Here is a 13,748-nt window from a genome sequence, read left to right as displayed (position 1 = left end):
AAACTTCCAAATGACAACATTGAAGCCAGAATGACAACTAGTGTCCAGTTGTTTTACAATTCTTTTGATATTTTCAAATCAATCTTCAAATTTTGAAAAATTACATGTGATGGCTCTTTGTTAGCACTTCACAAGAGAGTGCTAACGTGTAGACACGTTCCTCCTGCATGGAAGGCGTCAGTTGAAGCAGCGGGTCCGATGTCAGACTTCTTATCCCGAGGGACCAGACTAAATTGACGCTTTTGGGCCCAAAGTGAAAACCACACTGGATCGACAAGGGCAAACACCTCAATGTCAGAACTGAACACAAAGTGGATTGTGGAATAAATTGTAACAATTATTTGTTTAGAGAATGTAAACTGCAAGACAGTTTACGCTTTGAAACAAAAACCCAGCTTGAATCAAGCGGAGTACGTTATTTTCAACTTTCTAATTAACTATACATAGTGTTGTAGCGCACCACTAAGCCAAGTACTTAATAAGCAGCGTCTAGAAACAGAGTCCATAATTATACTTAAGACAATCAAAGCACACTGATCGAAACGTTGGGTCAATATTCACCGTTATTTCAGAACCAACACTACTCAAAAAGAGATATCCAAATGGTGTAACCGAAAACCTCTCTTTGGTTACACAGTACATGGTTACATCCAAGCCGTTGCCATTGTCTAGTCCCAACATTTGTAAAATTATTTCATCTGGGACATCTTGCACCACCAGACCCCCCCCCCCCGAAGGCCCCACCCCTCCCCTTCTCCCTCTCACTCACTCTCTCTCTCTCTCTCTCTCTCTCTCCCCCTCAAACCTCAGACAAGAAAGGATCCAAGAATAAACTCATGTGGTCTCAGATCAGTGTTCCTGAGTGGAAGTTAAATGTCTACGCCAACACTTCATGGAATAGTGTACAATAATAAGACGACGTCGGGCGATAAGTGAGCAAATATAATTATGATTTGACCGTCTGTAATGTGATGACAAAGTGTTTTCTATACGTGAATTATACTTGTTTATCTGCTGTTGTTATTGTGACTGATACTAAACTTGGGAAGTATCTTGATGTCATAATTCGGCAACTCCAACGACGCCACTCTTCTGTATTTGTCATTTGCTATGTGCCATGTCTACCAATATTGTTAGCTAACCATGTGGTTCTACAAGACGAGCAGTGGCCGATTTCACAAAACTTTACGCAACTGCGTAAGTCCACTTGCGCAACGTTTATGGCGTAAGTTGCGTCATAGACACTAGCGCTCTGGACGTTGCGTAAAGTTCAAGTTTCGTGAAATCGGCTGCAGAGGTCTGTTCGAAACTTCGAGACCCCACTGACTCTTTTCAGAGCCAACACTCCCACGAAAGAGATGTACACATAGTTGTACCCGCAAAATATACTATCCATCTTTAGTTTGTAGTTTCTCTAGTACCATTGATGAGGGAAACTACATGTTTTTCCCTTCCTCCATGATAGGACCATGCAGTGGTGGGGGGGGGGGGAAGTATAATACTTGGTTTTCGAAAATACTGTGTTGAGATTTTTTGCAGGAAACTTCCAGATATCGTATAACCTAATGACCAACTTAGTAGACTCGTATAGTCCATTACAGAATACCGATAGTATACTCGTATGGTCTTATAGTATTATAAAACAGCCTTTATTTCAATGACCTCCCACAGTGATTCATGTTCTTGACAGTAGCCTATTACTCAGAAATGTTCCAAGCAGCACGTCATTTAGGGTAACATTCATATGAGCGTCTTCGAGGTCAACACTCCTCCGCCAAGTGTCAGTAATCATTAAAGAAGTTTGTCTCCACCAATGAATTGAAACCGTTTGTCAAAACACTGTTATCTCCTTCAATGTTCCTCTGTTATTTGAGGCGCCCTTGTCGTGGCGTATCCCATAACACTTTGACGCCCTCTATCAGAAAGCCGATAGCAGATTAGCATGAATTCCTGCTAAGCTTGAAATGTCAGTATTTACCCAATCATTTACAGTAAGCAAACAATGTATTGAATGGATACAGGTGGGCATGGATTGATTTATACGTGAGTCATGATAACTGTTGTTCCATCCAACACTACCAGATTCTTCGTTCATGCTCCCACTGTGCATGGAGGAAGACCCTCCATGCACAGTAGGACGCGGACCTGATACTTCATGGAGGCAACGAAGGTGACTGCCTCCATGCCCCCTAGTCATTGCCTTGGTGCCCTTGAAATGTCCTCAAGGGTTTCCTTTACCAAGGAGAAAATGCCTTGGTGCCCTTGCCCTTTCAAAAACGAAGCATACAGGCCTGCCAACCATCATTACCCGAATCTTTCTTCGGTACGCTCTCAGAGAAAGGCTTCATTTACAAATGTGGCGATCTACAAGTAGAGTGAAGATATTTTCAAATTTATGATTTCTTATTCAATAACTGCATGCTACCGTATGTTTTTTGTACTATTTCGCCTCAAATTTACTTTAATTCAACTTTACTTTATCAGAAGAAAAACACATAAGTAAAGATTATCTTGAGTTTGTCAATTTCAAATGACAAATTATGAGCTGTACGGGGACACTTGTTCGACAGGTTGGGTTCTTATTTTTGGTGATAAATGTATTCAAATTACGATCATTGAGTTTATAGATTCCGAATCAAACCTAACAAGACAGAACCTAACAACTGCAACACTTTTCGAATAAACGCAAAGATATTTTTGCTAACAGTATAGTTGCCTACCCAATGTAACAAACAAAGATGAAAAGCTAACTAACTCTTCGAATAAGAAGATGACACGGTTTCAGAACAGGTCAACATTATTTCCTCCGAAATTTCAAAAAAAGAAACGAAAATAATCTCCAGACAAATATCAAGACAATCTCAAGCTATTTCCCCCACTCTGCTGTAGATTCTACCCATCTATAGCCGATCAAAGTAGAAAACTAACCAAATATTAATGAATGTAAAGTCAGACAGGATACCCATAGGGTGTTTTCTAATTTGTCTTGTGTCGGCTTTGGAGGGTGACAAAGCTCCAGAATCCATACCGTCGGATCTAGCCGAGCTGGCCCGGTGGCTAAGTTGGCAGCGCTGGGCCGATGAAAATGCATCAATCCAGGGGGGCTACCCGGTAAAGAAGTATGGATAAACGACTGGCATTATTTCAGGACGAGTAGCTGATGGGTTTTAGTATTAGTATTTAGTTTTGATGTTTTGATTACTTGGTCCAGTCAGTATTGCACAGATGAGCTGAGCGAATAAAGACATGGTACACTTTGAATGATTAGTAAACACTATAAAGTTGAGTTATGTATTGCTATCCAATAAGAAGTGATTTCACGAGAAGACCAACAAATAGGGCCTATTCTTACCTGGTGTATCCCAACATTATCTTGCATGCATACAATTTTTTATAAAATAACAAATCTGTGACGATTTGGAATCGTTTGGTCATCGAAGTTGAAGTTTTTTAAAATTTGAGTGAGAAATTATCTCTTTCTCAAATACTATGTTACTTCAGAGGGAGTCGTTTCTCACACTGTGTTATACTATCAACAGCTCTCCATTGCCCGTATATACGAAGTAAGTTTTTATGCCAACTAGTATTTTGAATAATTACCAATAGTGTCCAGTGCGTGATGAATCTTTTCATTAGAAAACACTTTTAATTTTCATTTTTTAAAACTTTTTTTTTTTGTATATGAGACCTATTAATAACCCATTGCCTAAGGACAGAGGTTGTTAAAACAAAACCTTTGGTCATCCCCTCGGCACTGCCGCGGCTGGTCTACGGGTCTAGACCCAGCACCAATGACTAGAGTACCGAATGACTTGCTTCAGACACCCCCAGGCTTTGTGGTAGTACTTCACAGGTCACACCATCACATACCGCTACAGTATCAGTTTTAATCAAAGAACAATATGCTGCCTTTCTCGTTTTAAATTAGCCAGGGAAACAATTCACACCTGTGATGAAAAATTGGTAATGAATTGGTAATAGACCTCAATGTGAAATAGTATGATTGAAATAAAAATGGTGTAAGTATGTACTCTCTACATGTAAATGTATACAGTGGGGGCACACTATACAGTACGCTCTCGCTTTAACGGGCAGAACCATGAAAGAGGTTCTGCTTATTGGAAGAGTAAATTTTAAAGTTTTGAATCTCATTTCTGCTTTTTATTTTAAATCTCGACTTGCTGCCCTCTTATAACACCCATCCTGATATAAAGAGGTTATTCAGGTCAGTCCCAGCTATGCAGAACAATCTTATCAAACAAAATCAGAAGAAATATACAACTTACAAAAGCTGCAGTCCTGAGTCCAATTCTATATTTCTTTGTTTCTAGGCTAGATTTCTCTGTTTGTTATTTAGCGAGTCAAAGCAACTTGGTCGCAGAGCAAATCGGTTGTGATGCGAATATCAGTCATCCATATAAACGTTTTCACTTGAAATGTTCTGATAATTATGAGCGGAAATCATGACTGATTTCATGCTGTATTCAAAGAAAAACCGCACAAGTTGATTGAGTGCGTTATCAGTACACTCAAACAGGAACGCACAATTTAATAAAAATGTCTTCTTTATTTGCGACCAATATTTAAAAAAAAATCTTGAATTCACGTTCAAAATATTATAATTCAGCAAGAGAGAATGAAAACTGCTGACATAAGTTATCCATGCCTCAAAAAGTCTGACACGCATCATCATGTATGGGCAGAGAGTTCTATCATAGTCTAGAAGTTTGGTCAACAGAAAGAAACTTCTCGGTCGACTTCCCAACATCCCCCCAAAAAAGTTCTAACCCCCCCCCCTCTTCTAGGAGAAAGACATCTTCAGACATGTACATTATAAATGCTAAGTTTTTGAAAGGGAAAGGGCACAAAGGCATTTTCTCCTTGGTAAAGGACACCCTATGAGGACATAGTAAGTTTCTCACGGAGCAATTCAAGAGCATCAAGGCAACGACAAGGGGGCATGGAGGCAACTGCCTTTGTTGCCTCCGTGAAGTATTAGACCTTAACTTCTTCCGGCACCGAAGCTCCGCTTTGATCAAGTCAACCGAAAAAGACGCAGAGAAATGTAATAAAATACACCAGACAGTATTTCACGATTGTAATAATATAATATTACCCATTCTGTTTTATTTTGTACACTGATAGAAAAACAAAGTTCAATCTTTAGTTTACATGAGCCTTATGACATCAAGGTACAACAACACATTAAAATATAAAGGTCATTTGATTCAAATGACGTCAGGAAAATCTACATCAATGTCAAATATAACTGTCGTCATCTTTTGTTGCATCTAAAGCCTCTTTCACATGAAGCAATTTAGCATGGGTATCTTGCTAAATTGTAGCATGGTTGTGAAATTCAACAAAATGTACTTCGTGTGAAAGGGAAATAAATTAGTTGCGAATCATGAGGTCCCTTGGCCAACAACACTGCCATATTTGGTCAGAGGTCTGGACCTACGACAATAAAATTCTGCTAGCGGAAGTTTTGACCAAGAGGACGTGCTAGAAAACATCATGTGAAAGGAACCTATAAGCAAAGTTCGCTATGCTCAGCAAGAACAATAAAACAACAGATGAGTTAAAACTATACGGATTGTTCACGTTTAACAAATGACTGGAATTCAATTTGATAGTTCCAGAGCTCTGATGCGTTTATATTCAACCATAAAATAAACAATCAGTATCCTTGAAATAAAGTAAAGATGTATATTTGAAACGATCCGCAAAGAAAAACCTCAGCCAGTGATCCATTCCATAATTATGATGCATGAAAACACATATGATCAATGACCAAAAACGAGTTTCAATTCGGCACTTTGATTGTCTTACCATAATTGACAAAACTATTCAATACAGATTTGCACAATTACTGAAATGGATTTATAACATTTTTGAAATTGATGAGCGGCAGACCAAGTCTCCATTAAGCGTCCAAAGTGCAACTCTAAGAGCAAGTGAAACAAGACTAGGAATAAACAGGCAGTAATATAAATACTTTGTCAATCGTAAAATATTACAGTAGTGACACATGCCCAGTTAGATGACCTAATATTTGTGTGCCATGGCGGCACGGTTTTGTGGAAATGTCCTTCGTAGTTTTTACTACCACTTGTGTTCAGTGTGATGTATTTCCTACAAGTCTTTCTTTACAAATGAAATTCACGTTTAAGCAAACCGAATACTGCCCTCATACGAAGCAGTTAACCGAAGCAACAAATGCGATATAGAATGAGTTACAGTGGCTCAAAAATGCTAACAGTTTTTTAGCAGAGATGTTTATTTGCCGGTCTGTACTAATATTAATTGAAGTGAGAATATCTATTCGTAAGTTCTTGATTTATTACAACTCATTAAATTGAACTGCAGACAGTGAGTACATTATTTTGGTCAATCTATTAAATGTTGAAGCATCAACATCTTTGGACATTATCGAAAAGAAAAGCCACTGCGAAAACAAGGTACAACTGATACATGTACATATTTTTCATGTAAATGGGCTGAGCCGAAAACCAGAGTTTCTAGAAAACTGTTTGACCACACACCGGAATGGACGCACTCTTTACACAAATTAATAATAAAGTTGACATCATTTGACGATCAAATTAATTCGAGAATAATTTTCAAAATATTTAGATGAAGGGTGATTTTTAGCTTGCCATAATTATCAAGCATAATAGGCTTAAGACAAGTGACCAAACCAAATAATTCAGATGAATATCTTTCTGGTCCGAAGGAGGGTGGGTCCCGTTCGCCATTTCAATTATTCAAGCAGACGGAGACAACAACTGCCTGTTTTGCACACAGTTGGTCCACATTATATTTGTTCCTTTAAAGACACCGGGCACCTTTGATAATTGTCAAAGACCAGTTTGTCTCACTATCCCAACATATGCATAACATAACAAATCTGTGAAATTTCAGACTCAATTGGTAATTGAAGTCGTAAGAGAAAAAAACACCCTTGTTGTACAACTTCGTGTGTTTTCAGATGCAAAATAAAAAGTTTCAGGCAAGTCTTTTATCAGATTCAACTATTGAGTGAGAAATCACCCCTTTTTAAAAAACTACATCATATGGAGCCGTTTTTCAAAATGTTTTGTTCCTAAAAGCAGCTCTCCGTTGCTTGTTATCAAGTAAGTTTTTAAGCTCATAATTATTAAGAGTAATACCAATGGTGTCCAGTGCCTCAACCGAAAGTGTTTTAGAAATATAAGAGTTTTATAGTTCCTCCTTATGTGACGAACAGTCTGCTAAAGAGTCTGGATTTAGATGCGGTTATAAATTGAACTTCGTATTTGATGCACACAAAATGTAGTCACATTGTGAACACTACTTGAAAACTTTTATAACACCACAGTGTACATTTTACACGCACTCACAACTTTGATATGTTTTGTCTCCGATACAGAATCTATAAATCTAATAAGTTGCCTTATCAAGACAAACAAAATCATAGTAATTTTCAATCATATTTACATGATAATTATTTTTTACATTTCTTATATTTTATACATTGCTTTTTTAATAGTTTACATAAATTACAAGAGTTTTGCGTGTGTTGTTTCTTCATCAAACATGTCCGAGGTGGGAATAGAAATGATGAGCATGTAGAGTAGGGTACGCCGGCGAGCTGACAAGGTACGGCATAGTCCCAGCGGCTCCAGCAGCATGAAGGTAGGGTAGTTGCGACCCGTACACAAGCCCGGAGTTGTAGGTAGTGTGAAGGCTGACATGGGGCGGTGGTGACTGGGGACTGGTGGTGGGTGCGTTGGGGTCCATCCCAGGGTGTTGTTTCTTCCACTTGGTGCGGCGATTCTGAAACCAGATCTTAACTTGTGTCTCAGTCAGACTGAGTGACAATGCAAGATTGAGTCTTTCACATACGGAGAGGTACCGGGTGCTCTTGAATTTGTTCTCCAGAGCGACGAGTTGCTCGTAGGTGAACGCCGTGCGGGCACGGCGTGGCTTGCCGGCCTTTCCAGAGTCCGAGTCCGATCGTTTACGTTTCTTTCCCGGTGAGCCATCTGATTTGTCGTCGCTGTCCTCACTGTCATCTTTGTCCCTGTCGTCGGATGCGATGTCATCGTCGTCTTCTAGTGACACTTGCTCCTCTTCGCTGTCGAAGTGTTCTCTAATCGCTTCATCTTTGACAGCTTCCCGCCTGTGGTCGGCTCTAGGTGAATGTTCGGTTTCTGTTAGAAAGGAAGAAAACGAAACAATTAAGAAACCTTATCTTAACGATGAAGTTTTGGGAGCTCGGAAACCAAGATTGTAAAGGGGCATGTAATTTTCTGTAAAACACCACACTATTGAATATGCATAACTTGGGCAAGCAACCGTACACTATAAAAAAAGGGGAGCCAGATCCACATAATGATTCTATATATAAATGTGTATATTTTTCGCTTACAATATTCTGGTAATCGCTATATATTTGTCACACTCTTATTTGACATCAACCAATGAAAACAAGCTAGAAAAAAATCACAAAATCTCCAGAATAAAATATCAACTTCCTGACAGACATGATTGTTAATCTTGTCCATATTTTGCCAGAAGATTGCCTCGCAGCAATGGTTGTTTTTCCCAGAAAGTTATCCCAAAGTGCCCATCCTAGCCCCAAGTTTGCACTAGGGTCTCCCAACACGCACCCACGCTTGTGTTTTTGTATACATACGATAATTGGGTAACAAGTTTACTAGCCGGTATACATCTGAAGATAACCTTGTCACCCCAGACCCACCTAGGCATACACCGGCGGCGAATTGCCTTTGAGCTGGCCACCGCAGCTATTAACTTGTTTTCTTAAAACAAGCCAGTTGAGTCACGGGGCAATTTGCAATGATATTATTGAGTAGAATAAAAAAGGAGTTTCAGAATTCCAACTATTTCACGTAGGGGCGATAAAGTTGTGCATGGTGTGAACCGACCAGTCATGCCAGACTACGCTGACCAAAGTAAACGAATTGGTTCGCAGAGGCAAAGCAGACGGAATAAACATCTTGATTCAAAAAAAAACATTCCAAGAACTACAAAAGTTAGTATTCATAAGAACAACCTAAGTGATAGTAAAGTTGCGGGTCCAACTACGTAATATTTCTCGTTTGATGAGAGAGTGTTGGCTCCCAAAGAGCCGAATTGGTATCGACGTTTCAAACAGATACTCTGCTCGTCTTCATGAGAAAGTCTTTGACCTGGAAGTGGGAGTTACTTAAAAATAACGCCAAAGTTCCGCTTGTGCGTGTCTACTTCTAGGAAACCATTGCCAACAAGCTTTGTTTTTTTCTCCTGAAGACGAGCAGAGTATACTGTTCGAAACGTCGAGATTAAATCGGCTCTTTTCAGAGCCAACACTCCCTCAAAAAAGACTTCTGCATGGTTGTATCAGCAAGTTTACTACAACTTATAATTTGTTATTCATGAATATTGTAAATATTGAGGGTCTGACCATGGATAAACCATTACATGTAATAAATAACTGACTGATGACTCAGAATGTTTTTTTTTTAAACAAGCCGATAAAATTGATAAATTGTTGTGAATGTTTAAGAGCATATAGCCCGAATAATCAAAACTTTAAGTTTGGCAAACAACGCGTTTCACAAACTCCTTATTGATTTAAAGTTATCAAAAACTCTTGCTTCGGTCTTTTAAGTGTTTAAGGAAATTATCTAACTATGAAGATATAATTTCTTACTAGTTTTCGTACGAGTAGGGTCCATAATTATGATTTTACGAACTAGAATTACAACAAAGTTTCTTAAACCGTTAATTTAAAAAAATGTACTAGTTTTGCAGATAGTTTTGGCATAACTGTTTACAATTGTAATAGTGGATTCGTAGTATTGGCTTTACTCGGTCAGTTTACTTATAGTTGTCTCGAGTTTCTTTCTAGTTGTCTCGAGTTAGTACGAGTTTTACGACTAGTCGTAAGTTTGTAATATATCATAGATATAACTAGTCCGAAGTTAGGACTAGTCCTAACTCAATGACCCCTGGGCTCGTTCGACAATCTGGGTTTGGTCCTTTGATGTAAAATTGTGAAGGGGAAAGAACCCATCTATCCTCACATTTATATATTTAACAGTAAATTAATGTTCAATATTCAAAAATAGTATGTTTCATAAACCTGTAATTGAACAATCGGATCTAACTTCTCCACCGTGTTGAAAACTCTAGTTTTGTGTCAACAACCCCACAGTGACCGCCCTCCCTTCTTTACATCCAACAAACCCCCAACACAGCGTCCCAATTACTACATCACTCAGCGCTAACCATTGCGTGGATATGCGCTCCATAGCGTTTTGGAAGTTTCCATTTGGATCAGAGCTCATCCGTGACTTGAGAATGGTTAGTTTGAAATCCTATCGGAGCCGATGGCGCTTGGGATGGCACCAGGCAGTTCCGTTTTAGCAAGGGGCATAATATAACCAACTCCCCCCCCCTTCAAAAGGTGACGTCAAAGACCAAAGTCTTACGAGCCCCATGCTGACTAGTTTCAATCCTACAAAGTAAAAGGGTACTGCCAAATTCTTTTTAGCCTGCTTCGCGCCATTGCTTTTACCTAATTATACGTTTTAAGGGTTCGTATGTCCACTTCAATATTCTAAATGATAGTAAAACAAGCCTTCTCCAAAGATGTAAATATTGATTGTTTTCTACCTGTTAACTTTTTGTGATTTTTACAATTATGTAAAACGATTGGCTAAAGTGGTTATTGCTATATAGGTTTAGTCTCATGGCTCTACAATCTCTTAAAAATAACTTCCAAGACGTCTTTTTTTTGTATTCTTTGGCAACTTTGAACCAACTGTAAAATTATGGAGTAATTGAAACGAAACAAGCTTCCAATTGTGTTTGTTGCAACTCCATAACAATTTAAGGACGTTTGTATTTGGCTTGCTCTAAGGCAACTTTGAACCAATTATAAAACTATGGCGTATATTGAAACGAAACAAGATCATGTCTTACCGGTGTTTCCACAACTTCAGATAAGTTTCTTAACAAATATTTCTTAACGAAAATGACACAGACGTATTTAGGGCCATACTTTATTTGACATGAACAAATTCCCACTATTTTATTATCTTATTGGCAACCAAACACCTGAAATTCCGTGTTTCGCTTTGAACGCATTTGGACCTTCATACACGAGTTTTGTCTGATTTTGTTTAAATAATTCTAAAACCAACATCTTGAAGGCGTTTACGCTTAGAAGCAGTTTCAATTTGATGTGCGCGGTGTTCGCAACTATATCCTTAGAAATTAAACTCAATTATCTCAAAACATACAATAGTGAGTAACAGATTAAGCATGGTAATTGCACATGAGCCTAATCATGTTTCTACCTCCATGGGATGAATAATCAAAGTGAATACCGCTAGGGTTCAATTTCCCCAGCAATTGGTTCTGATTGTAAGCAGGCCGGCTACCAATCAGTTACACCCAACGTTAACTGAATTATATACGCGGGTACCCATGGATGTCTTTGATCCTGGCCGCCTAATACCATTAGAGCGTACGAGCGACAGAGTTCCAATTAAAGCGATCACTGTCTTTACAAAGATCGCTCCCAGATTGCCCGTAATTGGATTTTCACCATCATCAAGACCGCTAATATTTTCCACTCCGGCTCGCTTGACTTGCACATTACTATCACCACGTGTCATAATCATCGTTACCAATTATGTGCTTAATAATATACAAGCCATCTTCAAGAAATTTACGATTTTAGAAATCAGTCATTTATTATAATGAGATATGATAACTTGTGTTCTTGGGTGATTGTGATTGGATTTGGGAAATAGTAATCTGAAATGATGGTTTATTAATTTGGCTAATCATTCAAACGATTTATCACAAAAAGCTGTTGGTTATTTGTCTATATGGTTATATCATAGAGGTACTTAGTATGGTTTTATCACGGAGGAATAAAATTTCCCCATGGTGATCATCTTATTAGGATCGCTTCCTTCCCGTCAAATGAAGCGCGGTACATCTTCATATCACAATCATGAACCTAGCAAACTATCTATAGTTTGTCATACCATGGTCACACTATGCTTATGTCAGAAATATAAATATTATTGTTTTTAAATAACGAAAAATTGTTTATAACTCACCAGAGATGGTTTTCCCTTCTGCATTACACCTAGGCTCCCCGCTGTTCCAAGTCGACGACCACGGGTAAGCATTACCGGGTGAACTCGCCATCGGCACCGGGGAAGATGATGCTCTGACCCGCTGACAACTCTCCACGCTTCGGTCCTCGCAACAGACGCACGACGACCGATGTAACTTGGTCGGGGGCGGACTGTTAAAGTTATTCGGGTTCAGGATGTCGACCACGGAGAAAGGAGTTAGTTTGGTGGGTCGAATGAGCGCTGGTGCCGGCGCCATCGCGTTGGGTGAGGCCCGCTCAAGGTGATGGTTGTTCGGTGGTGGTTGATGGTGGTGACATGTATGAGATTCTGAGTTTGATTCTGGCGATCGGGGATACACAGTTGAAGATGTTTCAGAGTCCGAGTGGACGGAGTCCTGGTTAGGCTCAGTAGAGGGTCCATTTGTGGTACACAAACCCCCTTGATTCGTATCGGTGTCCATCATCTTCGGATGTGGGAGCAGATGCTCAAGACTTGATGGTGTCTCCGCAAAGGGAGGAGCAGCTTCGCCCGCTAGAGTTTGAATCATCGCACGCGAACCTACAACTTGGTTTTTATCTCTGGTGGTTTTGTTTTTGTCAACACTTAACTCGAGCTGCGCGGAGTAGCAAATGTTGTTGACGTTTCCAACACAAGGCTGAAGTTTTGTGGATGGAAATTACTCTCTGGTAAGAGGCGAAGAAGTGATGGCGTAAGTTCCAACAGTGTTTTGTTTACAGAAGATGTTTGGTGCGCTTGGCTATAAGCGATGCCGCAAAAATCACAACACGTGCGGGCGACGGCTTAATAGAATTTGGTCATGAGGCATCTCACTACCGTCCTACTGCAAACGCAGTATGATGAGACTACCCCGCATGCGTACTGACTCGAAGGGGGCGGGGTCTATATGCCAATGCAACGGATCACTTCGCATAATTCGGTTTAGTCATTAGTAGCGATCGTTTTAATTGGTCGGCAAATTAAGTGTCGTCGCATGGGGGGCGACTGTGAGATGTTGACCCCCGCTCTCTCTGCTGGCAATTAGCTCGCTAAACACCTCGGTGAAAGAAAGTCTCGTGGTTTACAATCGTGGGCCCTTCCGCTCGATCAAATGCATTTACACAGTTGCCTGTTCTCAAAGGCGATCCAACCCTGCGTTTTGGCATTCAGTTAAATCCCTACCCAAAATAATGGAGTCATAAGTGTACATGGCTTTTTCATGGGGGGTTGGTTGGAGATCAAAGGCTTGCCGCTCGAGAGAATCGTTTGGAATTGGCAACGTTCACTGAGCCTCTCTCTACTCTAGTCCTAAGCGAAAGAACGGCTGGCTCAGTGTTTATTGTTCGGTCTTAAGAACCCCAAAATGAAATGGGTCGATGGGGGTGAAACTGGAACGAAGAAAAAATATCACCGTCAACCCATAACCATCAAAACAGGAACAACAATATTGGTGTGATGTTTATTGGCAAAGTAGCAGTGTCGCAAACTGATGCCATTAAGCCATTACGTTTTTTTTATTACCCTCAGCTATAAGTTATCAGAGCATAAGAGATAGAGAAAACACATCAAGATTTTCCTTTTTTGACTAACGGTTAAATTTGTGTT

General features: G+C 39.6%; 1 protein-coding gene across 1 annotated transcript; it reads right to left on the bottom strand.

The window, feature by feature from the left end:
- Positions 1–5,120: 5,120 nt before the first annotated feature.
- LOC139941163 (uncharacterized) lies at positions 5,121–13,006 on the bottom strand. Its single transcript, XM_071937622.1, has 2 exons — positions 12,126–13,006; positions 5,121–8,195 (listed from the first exon to the last, which is right to left on the bottom strand). The coding sequence occupies exons 1-2, from the start codon at positions 12,691–12,693 to the stop codon at positions 7,573–7,575; spliced, it is 1,191 nt and encodes a 396-aa protein (XP_071793723.1). The 5' UTR covers positions 12,694–13,006; the 3' UTR covers positions 5,121–7,572.
- Positions 13,007–13,748: the final 742 nt, after the last annotated feature.

The sequence above is a fragment of the Asterias amurensis genome, chromosome 8 (genome assembly GCF_032118995.1).
Source record: "Asterias amurensis chromosome 8, ASM3211899v1".
NCBI lineage: Eukaryota > Metazoa > Echinodermata > Asteroidea > Forcipulatida > Asteriidae > Asterias > Asterias amurensis.
The sequence above is the reverse complement of the archived record's forward strand: the minus strand, read 5'-3'. Positions and strand labels throughout refer to the sequence as shown.

Bases quoted from the DNA above. Each gene is read 5' to 3' on its own strand.
- LOC139941163 (XM_071937622.1), bottom strand. From the start codon at position 12,693: ATGATTCAAACTCTAGCGGGCGAAGCTGCTCCTCCCTTTGCGGAGACA. The intron at 8,196-12,125 runs GTGAGTTATAAA...CCTTTCTAACAG, and splicing joins AGAAGGGAAAACCATCTCTG to AAACCGAACATTCACCTAGA.